Source organism: Gopherus flavomarginatus, chromosome 5, assembly GCF_025201925.1.
Source record: "Gopherus flavomarginatus isolate rGopFla2 chromosome 5, rGopFla2.mat.asm, whole genome shotgun sequence".
Taxonomy (NCBI): domain Eukaryota; kingdom Metazoa; phylum Chordata; order Testudines; family Testudinidae; genus Gopherus; species Gopherus flavomarginatus.
In genome coordinates, this window is record NC_066621.1 from 122,179,539 (window position 1) to 122,193,503 (window position 13,965).

General features: G+C 44.4%; 1 protein-coding gene across 2 annotated transcripts in view; it reads left to right on the plus strand.

Annotated features, from left to right (window-relative positions):
• TSHR (thyroid stimulating hormone receptor) overlaps positions 1-13,965 on the plus strand; it is a 232,336-nt gene that overhangs the window by 158,531 nt on the left and 59,840 nt on the right. For both annotated transcript variants that reach the window (XM_050953256.1, XM_050953257.1), the window contains one exon: positions 9,829-9,897. In XM_050953256.1, coding sequence (XP_050809213.1) covers positions 9,829-9,897 — 69 coding nt within the window. The remainder of the gene's footprint in view (positions 1-9,828; positions 9,898-13,965) is intronic.

Genomic DNA, 13,965 nt, shown 5'->3' on the forward strand with positions numbered 1-13,965 from the left:
GGGAGAGCCACTGAACCTATGGGTCTGTCAGTGATGCGCCCCAATATTTCCTTTTCAGACTCAGTAGAAAGGTGCTGGTACTGGACTTGGAACAAGGGACCTCCTTGGCACCAGGAACTTCTTCGGTGTCCCCCATAGCTGACACCACCAATGTTGCCATCGTGGCAGTCAGCACCCTCTGCTTTTGCACCATAGCATCATCTGCAGCTCATGTTTGGGCAGCCTTTCCTTTCCTCAAGACAGCGGGACTACCCCAGAAAGGGGCATAGATCCCATAGGAGGAAGTAGTTGGGTTCAAGGTTTGGACAGTCCATGCGCTCCTCCCCGGTATCCCCCAAGCACCCATTTTGACTCCTTGGTTCAGACCAGTGTTCTAGTCATCACTTCTTCCCCTCTCCCCCCGCCCCCCAGCCCCTCCATTTGGGGACAAACTGGCTCACTTTCACAGTGCTTGGGGCTCGGTCACCACCACCAGCTGCGTCCTAAACACCGGCAGATCGGGCTATGCCATACAGTTCTTCTCCATGCCTACTTCCAACCCTTCCTCACAATTCCTCTTTAGGAACCCCTCTCCCAATATACTGTTTCTTGAGCAGGTTCGCTCTCTGCTTACATTGAGAGCAGTGGAGGTGGTTCCGCCAGATCACCGGCATCAGGGTTTCTATTCCCTGGACCTCTTGGTGGCAGTGCCACTCATGCTCCCACTCTGCCCAGACTTTATCTCACAAGACCATGGCCTGTTACTTCACCCAAACCTTGCCTCCCTGCACCTGACTGTATGGATGCTGCATGGCTGGACCCCAAGGAACAGGCCTGCTTGGATCAGATTCAACAGGTCTTGCTGAGTAGAAGAAAGCCCTCCATTAGGACTACCTACTTGGCCAAGGGGAAATATTTCATTTGTTGGGCTTCCGAACGGAATCTCTCTCTGTTCCAATCTTCTCTGTAGTCTATCTTGGACTACCTCCTTCACTTAAAGCAGCAAGGTCTGTCTTTCTCTTCTATTAAAGTTCATTTGGCATCCATCTCAGTCTTCCACCCTCCAGTGAATGGCAGATTGATATTCTCTCATTAAATGACAGTCTGGTTTCTAAAGGGGCTGGAAAGACATTATCCTCAGGTTCACAAGCTACCCTCCCCCCCACCCCCATGGGACTTAAATCTGGTCCTATCAAAGCTCATGAGGGCTCCCTTCAATCCGTCAGCATCATGCTCCCTACTGCTTCGCTTCTGGAAGGTTGCGTTCGTGGTGGCTATCATCTCAGCCAGATGGGTCTCTGAGAGCAAAGCCTTTATGTTGGAACCTCCTTACATGAAGTTCTTCAAGGACAGGGTTCAATCGTGTCCCCATCCAGCCTTTCTACCAAAGGTGGTGTCACAATTCCACAACAGCCAGGTCATTTTTCTACCTGTCTTCTTCCCAAAACCTCACAAGTTTGCTGAGGACGTCGGCTTCATGTGTTGGACATTAAGTGGGCTCTGACCTGTTATATTAAAAGGCCTAAGCCCTTCCACAAATCCATGCAACTCTGTAGAAATAGTGGAAAGGATGAGAGGGTACCTGTGTCATCCCAAAGAATCTTACCCTGGATAAAAACCTATATTCGGGCTTGCTATGAGCAGGTGAATGTCCTGCCTCCGGCCACTGTAACTGCTCATTCCATAAGAGCCCAGGCTTTGTCAGCAGTGTTTCTCGCACAGGTATTAATCCAGGACAACTGCTGAGGCACAACCTGGTTATTGGTTCATACCATCACATCCCACTGTGCCATCACCTAACAAGCCCAAGACAATGACATTTCGGGAAAGCAGTTTTACAGTCAGCATGTCCATGAACTCTGAACCCACCTCCTTGGGGTACTGCTTATGGGTCACCTAGCATGGAATGGAATGAGCAAGCGCTTGAAGAAAAAGTAATGGTTATTAATCTTATGTAACTGTTGTTCTTCAAGATGTGTTGCTCATGGCCATTCCATGACCCACCCTCCTACCCCTCTGTCGGAGCTACCGACTAGAAGGAACTGAGAGGGTGCAGGGCCAATAGCTGCCCTTATACTGGTGTATGTGCACACGACTCCAGAGGGTGCTAGAGCTGGCCCTGTGGATACCACTAAAGTAAAAAAATCCGGCAACTGTGCACGCAGCGTGCGCATACCTAACATAGTATAGACATGAGCAACATATCTCAAAGAATAGCAGTTAAGAAAGGTTAGCAACCATTTTTTCTCAACCTTTGCAGCCTCAACAAATATGTCAAGTACATGAGGTTCCAAATGGTCACTCTGTTGACTATTTTCCCCACATTTTCTCTGAATGACTGGTTTGCTGCCTTGGACATTCAGGACACCTACTTTCATGCAGCAATTTTACCGAACCCCTAAAAATTCCTTTGATTCAACATATCAGAGCTCCATTTCCAGTATATGGTTCTTCCCTTCGGATTCTCTTCTACCTCTTGGATTTTTACCAAATGCATGGTTGTCATCATGGCATATCTCAGAAAGAAAGGGATCCACATCTTCCCGTATCTGGATGACTGGTTACTGCGGGGCACATCCAGGGATGAAGTCCTTTCTCATGTCAACACCACACTGCTCTTGCTCGATTATCTGGGTGTCATCCTAAACACATGGAAATTAGCTTTGGTTCCCACTCAGAACATAGGGTTCACTGGGTCCCTAATAGTTTCTATGAATTTGAGAGCATTTCTACCAACTGACTGTTTTCAAGCAACTCACCATCTCTGTCTCAGTCTGCAATCTCCGCCTTCTATAATCTCCATGAAGCTCTTGGGCCACATGTCTGCTTGCATGCAGGTGATCCAGTTGTGGCTCAGGACAGTTTACCATCCAACTCTCCACTCCTTGGATGTAGTGGTCTGTCTTTCTCCACTGGTCCTGGACTTCTTACAGTGGTGGAAGCATCTCAAGAATGTTTGTCAGGGCATTCATAGAACCATAGAATATTAGGGTTGGAAGAGCGCTTAGGAGGTCATCTAGTCCAATCTCCTGCTCGAAGCAGGACCAACACCAACTAAATCATCCCAGCCAGGGCTTTGTCAAGCCAGTCTTAAAAACCTCTAAGGATGGAGATTCCACTACTTCCCTAAGTAACCCATTCCAGTGCTTCACCACCCTCCTAGTGAAATAGTGTTTCTTAATATCCGACCTAGACCTCCCCCACTGCAACTTGAGACCATTGCTTCTTGTTCTGTCATCTGCCACCACTGAGAACAGCCTAGCTCTATCCTCTTTGGAACCCCCCTTCAGGTAGTTGAAGACTGCTATCAAATCCCCCCTCACTCTTCTCTTCTGCAGACTAAATAAGTCCAGTTCCCTCAGCCTCTCCTCGTAAGTCATGTGCCCTAACCCCCTAATCATTTACATTGCCCTCCCCTGGATTCTCTCCAATTTCTCCACATCCCTTCTGTAGTGTGGGGGTCCAAAACTGGACACAATATTCAGGGCCAGCTCCAGGGGTTTTGCCACCCCAAGCAGCCAAAAAAAAAAAAGCCGTGATCGCTATCTGCGGCAATTCAGCGGGAGGTCTTTCGCTCCGACCGGGAGTGAGGGACCCTCCGCCGAATTGCCACCGAATAGCTGGACATGCCGCCTCTCTCTGGAGTGGCTGCCCCAAGCACCTGCTTGCTAAGCTGGTGCCTGGAGCCGGCCCTGACAGTATTCCAGGTGTGGCCTCACCAATGCTGAATAGAGGGGAATAATCACTTCCCTTGATCAGCTGGCAATGCTCCTACTAATACAGCCCAATATGCCATTAGCCTTCTTGGCAACAAGGGTACACTGCTGACTCATGTCCAGCTTCTCATCCACTGTAATCCCCAGGTCCTTTTCTGCAGAACTGCTGCTTAGCCAGTCGATCCCCAGCCTGTAGCATTGCATGGGATTCTTTCTTCCTAAGTGCAGGACTCTGCACTTGCCCTTGTTGAACCTCCTAACCAGGACTTTTGTCACTGACACCTCCCTGATGGGATTGGGAGGCACCTCTAAGGTTGCTGAAAATCCAAAATCTGAGGTCAGAGCTGGAATCCTATCTGCATATCAGTATATTGGAGCTAGGGGCCCTTTACAATATATGTCATACCTTTTGGATCCATATCAGAGACTCAATGGTTTTAAGTCTTCTGAAGCTGGAGAATGAGTTCAGGATGATATAGGTACAGTGGGAAGGATTCTTATAAATTTGCAGTACTCTGGAAACATAGTGCTTCCGGAGTACTGCAAATGACTCCAAGATCTCTTTCTTGATGAGTAACAGCTAATTTAGACCCTATCATTTTGTATGGATAATTGGGATTATATTTTGCCATGTGTATTACTTTGCATTTAACATTGAATTTCATCTCACATTTTGTTGCAAGTCTCCCCCAGTAACTCTTTGTAACTCATTACAATCTGCTTTGTATTTAACTATTTGGAGAAATATTTTATCATCTGTAAACTTTGCCACCTCACTGTTTATCCCTTTTTGCAAATCATTTATGAATATGTTGAACAGCACTGGTCCTAGTACAAGCCCCTGGGGGACACCACTAAAATGAATATGGATCATTTATTCCTACCCTTTGTTTCCTATCTTTTAACTGGAGTGCGTGGCAATGCTTTCAGGATCATCTGACAATTCTTAATTTAATGGCAAGTTATCTTAATCACGCTGCCTCTGTTTATAAACAAACTCCCTGTCCCAAGGGCAGAAGTTGTTAGCAACACAGACCTCATCATGTTCCCCACACAAGCTCTGGCTCCTCGGTGCTGAGCACTCACTATTTTTTTCCTGTGGATGCTTGAGCCCCGAAGCAATCATGGAGTTGGCACCTTTAAGTACACTCCAGGATGCTCTCCCAAGAGGCAGTCAGGTTGTGGCTGGTTTGCATCAAGTAGAGTATCACTCTGATAGCCAACCACTTGCCCCCATTTCAGAATGACCTCATGAACCATCTGAGCAGGAATTTTTTGCTGAGTCATGAGTGGTCTCTGAAGACAAGTATTCTCTGGACTAACTTCGCAACTTGGGGTGTTCCGATGATCAACCTCTTTGCCACAAAAGACAACAGGAAATGTTATCTGTTTTGCTCTTGAAGGGGCCTCAGTCCAGTTACCTGTTTGACGCCTTCCATCTCAGCTGACACATGGCTCTTTTCTATGCCTTTCTCCTGATCACAATCATCCCACAGGTAATCCTCAAGCTGAAGGCAGATCGGGCTAACCTCATCCTCATTGCCATTATGTGGCTGAGGCAGTACAGGTTCTCCAGTCTTCTTGAGCTATCAGTTCAGCCTCCCATACTGCTTCCTGTCTATCCCAACCTCTTCACTCAGAATCATAGACACATCAACTTGGATACTGAACATCGCTCAGCGATTTCCCGGTCATCAGAGCAGCAACTCAACAAATCCTGAAGTTCTTCCTCAGAGCCATACAACATGCCAAATAGGCCCTGGAACAAGAATCCTGCAATTTAATGCCAAAGGATTCTCATGGGCAAAATGTGAGTACCTTGGACACCTGCTGAAGACTTACAGCACTGACATCCTCATGTTGCAAGATACCTATGTTAATAACGACCAACAGAGTAGGCACTACTGTATCTATGGATGTAACGTAATAACTAGCCACTATCATCCAAAATATGGCTTGACAGTATACATCAATGACACCATCACAGATTTTAATGTTATTCCACCAACTGAAGAGGAAACCACATTTATCACAACTCTCAAAGTAAGGGAGCTCCAAGTTATCAATGTCTTTAAAGACTCTAGCATAAGATGGCCAAAACCAACACTTCCCAGCACCTCTATTCCATACATCTATGCAGGCAATTTTAATAGTTACCACAATATGTGGGGCTATAAAACAAATGAAACTGATGGCAAAAATCTCATGGACTGGATATCTGCACAAGACTTACAATTAATCTATGAATTTAAATAACTATCAACATTCCATTCAAGATGCTGGCAAGGTGGATATTAAAAAGACCCAACATTCGAGTGTAAAGACAAAAGTGGAAACACTCTCATCACATCACATGAAGTAGTACCAGCATTTCCAAACAGCCAACACAGGCCCATAATAATCTACATAGGCACTGAAATTCCTGTGTTTTTTTCTAAAACAGGAACCACAGTGGAATTTTGCTAAAGCTGATTGGGATGCCTACAAACAGACTGTTGAGAAAACTGTCACAAGGATTCTGGTGAGACTGGAATTCTATCATTAGTTCACAGGGCTCATAAAAGTAGCAGGAAAGAAGAACATTCCCCAAGACTTTCAGAAAAAGCACACTCCCTGCTGGACATGAGAGACGTTGGAGTTGCTCAGGCAATACAACTGGACCAGGAGCTCTCTCACCTCAAAAGTCCTGCTACACTTCCATGACACAGCAAGATGCCAGTGCTAGCTTGACTGCATGCAAAACCTTAATTTTACACATTCAAGCCATCAAGCCTGGACACTACTGCAATGCCTTGGAGCCGCTAATCCCAAAGAGCATCAGTCACCAAAAATCTGCCCAAACTCAATAGCCTCGAAACTGGTGGAGAACACAAAAGGACCACTCAATAAACACACGTGAAGAGAAGTGTTTCAACAACTCTACTGGACACTTGCATCAGTCCCCCGAGGAGAACCTGCCACTGTCAGCTTTGAGGAAGTAAAAGAAGGACTTGCCATGATGAAAAAAGGAAAGTCTGAAAGCCCTGATGGTATTCTGCCAGAATTCCTCCACCATCTTGGTCCCAAAGCACTCCAATGGCTAACAACACTGTATTCTTCTATCTTAAGGACAGTACAGATCCCTGAAATATGGTATAAGGCAATGATAATTGCCATTCCAAGGCCTGGGAAGCCTACTGATGAAGTGGAAAGCTGTAGGCCGATTTCTCTATTGTGCACAACCTATAAACTTCTTGAAGGTATCATCCTCAAAAGAATACACGCTTTTACTGAGCCAATTATCCCTGTTGAACAGGCAGGCTTCTGGACAAAAACGTAGTTGTTGCATCCAAGTTTTGACACTCACAACTTACACTGAGGCTGGCTACCAGAAAAAAATAAAGACTGGTGCAGTGTTTGTTGACCTCTTGTCTGTGTATGACACTGTATGGATTAAGGGTCTGATGCTGAAACTTGCAAAAATCGTACGTTGATACCAAACACTTCACCTGCTGTGGACCATGCTGAGTAACAGACGTCTACAGATGTACCTGGGTAGTAAAATCAGCTCACCTCATACCATAAACAGTGGGCTACCATAAGGTTCTGTACTTGTGCCAACCCTTTTAAATATTTATATAAGTGACATGCCTCCAACTAAATCACGAAAATTTGGATATGCAGATGATCTTGCCATGACAATCCAAACACCAAATCTCCATGACACTGAGAAAGTTAACTGAGGACCTCCAAATTATGGAACAATATTTCCAGAAAATTGAGGCTCAAACCAAACCCTAGAAAAACAATAGTAAGTACATTTCATTTTGATACTGGGAGTGCCAAAAACACATTGGAAGTAGCTTTTCTTGGTAAAAATGTGCGACATGATTGCACCCCAACTTGCCTCAGAATGAAACTCTGCCACACTCTCACCTTCCATGAGTGCCTTGAGATAAAAACGAGAGCCAACATAATTCAGAAACTAGCAGGTACAGCCTGGGATGCATCGGCATCAGTGTTGTGAATATCTGCAATGGCACTTGTATATTTGTATGGAGCAGATGCGACTTGTTGACAACCAGCTGAATACAGTGATGTGGTGCATCACTGGAACCCTTTAGTCAACTCCAATACCAAGGCTACCTGGTTTGTCTAATATTGCTCCCCTGCCAATACGTCAAACTTCTGTGATACTCCGTGAAGCTCAGCGAATCCAGGAAAACAGATATTTTCCTATCCATCAAGGCCTCATCAACCCCAACATCTTAAGTCTCGCAAGCCTTTCTGGGAACATTCGCTTAGCCTCATGCAATCAGGCAATGATCAAAAGGAGGATTGGAAAGCAGATTGGGGTAAACAAGACTTAAAATATAAACACCCCGTGCTGGATCCCATGTAGAAAGTTCCTGGTTTCAACCTTCCATAGCTGAATGAGGAGGAAGAGCAGGGTTCGGTGGCTGTTCAGCAGGTTCTACTCAACAGTAGAAAACCTTCTACCAGGATGGCCTATTTGGCAAAAGGGAAATGGTTTTCTGTGTGGTCATTGGTCTGCAGAATTCAACCGATGCTGGCTTCCTGCTGCGCCTTTAGTCATCAGGAGTTGAATTTAGTTCATGAAAATGCATTTGGCAGTGATATCGGCATTTAATTCCCCTATTCAGAGAACAGCAGTCTTCGCCAGTCCTTTGGTATCAAGATTCTTAAAAGGACTTCTTCACCCTCTGGTCTGAGAACCAGTTCCTCTGTAGGACTTTAACATGGTACTAGTGGTACTGATTGGACCTCTGTTTGAGCCCCTATCATCTTGTCCCTTATGATCATTGATCCCCTTTCCACTCTTGTGTCAGAAAACTGTGGTCCTGATAGTGATAACATCTGCAAGGAGAGTGTGTGAGTTGCAGGCTTTGCTGGCAAGGCCTCCTTATACACAGTTCTCCAAAGACAAGGTGAATTTATGGCCACATCCAAAATTTTTATCTACAGTGGGTTCTCTGTTTCATTTGAACCAGGTGATATACTTACTTGTGTTCTTTCCTGAGCCACATTAATCTCTGGAGAAATAGTATCTCCATACATTAGATGCCATATGATGTATAGCCTTCTATTTGGACAGGACTAAACTGTTTTGTACTTCACCTCGCCTTTTTGTGTCATAGGCAGATCATATAAAGGGTCAAGCGGTTTCTTCACAGATGATCTTTAGATGGATACCATTCTGTATCAAGACTGCATATGAAACAGCTTTGGCTATGCCCCCTCAACGGGTTCAAGCTCATTCAACAAGAGCGCAAGCAACATCAGTAGCATTCCTCAATGACGTTTCTGTACTGAACATTTTCAGGGTTGCTACATGGTCTTCCATACATACATTTATGAACCATTATGCCATTACTGCATCTTCCAGGGCAGATACAACCTTGGGAAGGGCGATGCTGCAATCCCTGTTTAGATGGACTCTGAGCCCTGCCTGCTGGGTGAGGGTACTCCCTTGTGAGTCACCTAAGTGGAATACACAGCTGCATCCACGCGAGAAGAAGAAATGGTTACTTACTATAAATGTGGTTCTTTGAGATGTGATGCAGACTTGTGTTCCATGACCCACCCTCTGTTCTCTCTGCATCGGAGTTTCATCTCTTGGTATTTGGTATGAAGAAACTGAGGGTGGTCAGGGCATTGCCACTTCACAAAGCAAAGGGAGGTGCTATAGCCATGAGACACCGTGCCATCCCCCAATGGGTACTACTAGGCAAATTCTTCTGCTCCAGTGAGCTCTATGCACATGCACCTAAGTGGAATAAACATGTGCATCACATCTTGAAGAACTACAACTACAGTAAGTTATTGTTTCAACTGGAAAACCATGGGAGCTCATTTAATGTTTATGGGCAAGTCTGAGCTGGGTAATAGAACTACCTTGTCTTTCTTGGGAGGAAAGTAAAAGTTAGTACAAGTTGCAAGTGGTGCCTGGCATTCTTCTGTGCTCAGTAGTCAAGAATGCTGCTAAGGGATCCTTATGTTATATTATACCTCCAAGAGATTAAAATTAGTCCATCTGATATGCTGCTGGCCGGGGAAAGATAAAGCATAGTTCTCCAGGAATCTAGCTAGTACTGCATTGTAAAAACAGCTATTTTCATTTATTTGTTTGCAGCAAACTCTACAATAATGGCTTCACTAGGGTCCAAGACTATGCTTTCAATGGGACGAAGCTGGATGCTGTGTAAGTAGCACCTCTGAAACATTTTTCTGCCTAGACACATGACTGGAGGTCAGGCCTGCCCAGAGGATTCAGGGGGCCTGGGGCTCCCCGCCACCGAATTGCTACCAAAGACCCAGCACTTTGGTGGTGGGTCCTGGGGCGGAAGGACCTCCCGCCGCAGGTCTTCGAGGCACTTCGGTGGTGGGTCCTGGAGCGGAAGGACCCCCCGCCGCCGAATTGCCACCGAAGAGCCGGAGCAGAAGAAGCTCTGTGGGCCTGGGCCCCATGAGAGTTTTCCGGGGCCCCTGGAGCCAGTGAAGGACCCCGCTCCAGAGCCCCCTGCGGGGTCTGGGGCCTGGGACAAATTGCCCCACTTGCCCCCCCTTCTGGGCAGCCCTGCTGGAGGCTAAAATTCTCAGCATGGATTCAGTCTCTCTCTCTCTCTGGTTTTGCTGGACAGTTTGGATTAAGATATATAAAAGAAGATTGTAAAAACAGCCCCAACCCAGGAAATTACTGTATGGGTGTCATAAACAGATAGTTAAGGGTTAATGTCTCTTTTACCTGTAAAGGGTTAACAAACAGTGAACTGGACACCTGACCAGAGGACCAATCAGGAAACAAGATACTTTTAAATCTCAGCGGAGGAAAGCCTTTGTTTGTGTTTTTGGGTTTTGTTTTGTTCCCTCTGGGTCCTGAAAGGGACTTGACGTGCAACCAGGTTTCTTGCCAATCTCCCAGCTACAGTCTCTTTATATATTCAGAATAGTGAGTCTTAAGTAGGAAAGGCGGTTATAGTCTTTTGATTGTTCTCTGTATTTGCAAATGTGTATTTTGCTGGAAGTATTTTGAATTGTATTTTGCTGGGGGGGGGGCTTCTCTCTAGTGTCTATAAGCTGAAAGACCCTGTAACTTTTACCATCTAAATTACAGAGACAACCTTTACTTAAAGTTTTAAAGTAAAGGTTGTCTCTGTAATTTAGATGGTAAAAGTTACAGGGTCTTTCGCTTATAGACACTAGAGAGAAGCCCCCCCCAGCAAAATACAATTTAAAATACTTCCAGCAAAATACATTGTTCTCTTTAAGTTTACTTAAAACTTTAAGTAAAGGTTGTCTCTGTAATTTAGATGGTAAAAGTTACAGGGTCTTTCAGCTTATAGACACTAGAGAGAAGCCCCCCCCAGCAAAATACAATTTAAAATACTTCCAGCAAAATACACATTTGCAAATACAGAGAACAATCAAAAGACTATAACCACCTTTTCTACTTAAGACTCACTATTCTGAATATATAAGAGACTGTAGCTGGGAGATTGGCAAGAAACCTGGTTGCACGTCGAGTCCCTTTCAGGACCCAGAGGGAACAAAACAAAACCCAAAAACACAAACAAAGGCTTCCCTCCCCTGAGATTTAAAAGTATCTTGTTTCCTTTACAGGTAAAAGAGACATTAACCCTTAACTATCTGTTTATGACAATGGGGAACTAAAAATTGTGCCTGAGAAAATGCCAAAACTGGATGAAGTGAGAGACAACACATCATCAGGAAATGGAGGGAGGAATTGCACCTTGGAGGCTCCAGAATAAAAGAACATGCTTTTCTTCCTGTAACAAATTTGTCCAAAAAATAAAAAGTCAGGTTTAGGAAACAGCTGATACTGACTCTGGCACCCTTCCAGATCCCCTGTGTTGATGCAAATGTTATAGGATATGTCTCCATAGGCAATAATTATATGGGCTGTTTGGAATATGCTTATGCATCCTGACACTTAGCATTAAAACAAAAGCATAAATGGATCTGGTGGTTTACAGGGATTGGGAATGAGGTAGAAATTTTTATTATGTCTACCAGGGGTCCTACTGGTCCTCAGGACAAGTGGTTAATCTCAACTCAGTTTCCATCTCTCCTAGCACAGCATATTAGGGGAAAGGCAATGAGTGGCCAGTTGGAAGACAGAAGAGAGGGGCTTAATTTATCCCTGTGCTGGGACTGGCCCTTAGAAATTAGATAAAGAAAAGTCTTATCAGGTTATCTAGTCCATCCCATTAAGGTTTGTCTCCTACAGCATTTTTCTAGTGCTTTCTCTAGGCCATGTAACTCCTGCTGCTTCCCCTTATAGGCTTTTCTTCCATCTGATCTCACAATTGCAATTGTAGATTTAGTGATGTGGGCTGGGAACTGAACTGAAGCCAGTCACTCATTTCACACAGACCACTGCACACCCAGCCAATAGGAAAAAGTTTTATTTGCTCTTGAAGTGGATCACATTTGGCCACTGAGCTAAAGGTGACAAGCTGCATAAACCTCTACCAGTCCTTGTTGAGACATCCTTTAGTTTGTATCCTTGTGACAGAGGCCTGGGAACCAACAGCTGAGCCAGCACTCTGAACACTTAAACACTGATTTACTCCCCACAACCTGATTAGTGGATTAGAATGGGCTGGGGAGAATTCAAGAGGTAATTAGCCCATTAACACAGAGGCTAAAAGAAGACACAGGAAGGAAGTTTGGGGGGAGGCATGCTAGGAGAATCAAAACCAAAAAGATTTCTGGGGCAAAGACCTTCCCTCTTCTCCTTGGCAGAGGAGAAACTGATACTGTAGATGATGTGGTGTATGAATCAGAAAGGTGATGGGAAGAGCAATGTAAATAAATTATAGGGTAGTGGTTAGCAATTGAAGGTCTCTGAATAGTCTTTGTAAATAAAGCAGAAGATTGGGACGTTTCCCTGTCACAATCCTAAAGCCTGGTTCAGCAGCAAACTGCAAACCAAGGAGCTTTGATGTAGAAGTAGTAAAATGAAAATGCTATCTTTTGCCTGAAAAACAAAGTAACTTTATGCTCAGCATGTGTAAGCTGTTTGTTCTGAGCAAGATCTACAATATTTGTATATACATGATATCTTCTGACCTCTGTGAAAAACAAACATTGAATCCTCTAAAAGCAGTTCACATATTTTTAGCTTCACAACTGTCTTTTTAATTAAAGAGGAGTGTGGAGAAGTTTGAATCAGCACAAGAAATAGAAGCCTGATAATATCTGTGGCTGTCTTTCATCAGATTCCTAATAAAGGTGATGAGGAGGAAAAGCGACATAATATAGCTGGCTACAGGAAAATATGCCGTAGTTAATGCCAGTTTTGGTGCTCAGCCCACACGGGCAGATTATTCCAGCCTTTTATAGCAGAAGATAAGATACTCTAGCAAATATCATAGGGTGTCTGTGACAATCCTTAGCTTCTATTTAGTTCTATTTAGTTCAGTCTCTTAAATAATTTGAACTATGAAGCGATATATACTGTAGTGATGGGCACCTTATGTAAGACTTTCAGTATCTGAGAACCTCCCAGGAGAGATTAATCTTAGTTAAAACACAAAGGCCAATTATCCAATTTTCCTTCTCTTGTCATACTACAGCTCTCTTTCTTCCTTCTTGCTGTCACCTGTTTATTCCTCCTTTCTTCTTTTCTCCACTTCTTAATTGACTCTGAAGTCAACAAAAGTAGGTTTCACGCTTTGCTTTGCTGCAGGCAGTCACATAGTTGTCATTCTGGTCTCTGGTAATGAATTCCAAAGCTTTGGCCCTGTAACTTGGAGGGCCGCTATTCCTGTTCTCACAAGTGTCATTTGGGAAGCTGATGGCATGATATTTTCCCCCCTCAATGCTTCTCCAGCAATCATTCTCATGATTAAAGGGAAGTGCACTCTGAGGTAATCTTGGGCCAGTATCATAGAAGACCTTGACAGTTAACCAGGAGACCTGGAATTTGATCCAGTATTCTATTGGAAGCCAGTGTAATGATATCAGCAGTATGATGATGTACTCTTTTTAGCGGCTGGTGTTGCTGCGGAAGCAAGATGCTACACTTTAGATTAACTGTACCTTTTTTTAATACTGGAGTGCTAATATTTAGATGGAGTGAGATGTAATTGTTCAGTCTGACAGACTTTAAGGCCTGGATCACTGTGGCTAAATCTCTCTTTAATATGATTGGGTGCAGTCTTTTGGCTAATTATAGAAGGAAGAAAGCACTTTTTGTAACTGTCTCCCCCTGGGTGTTCCACATCAAAGAAGTCCAGGAAAGATA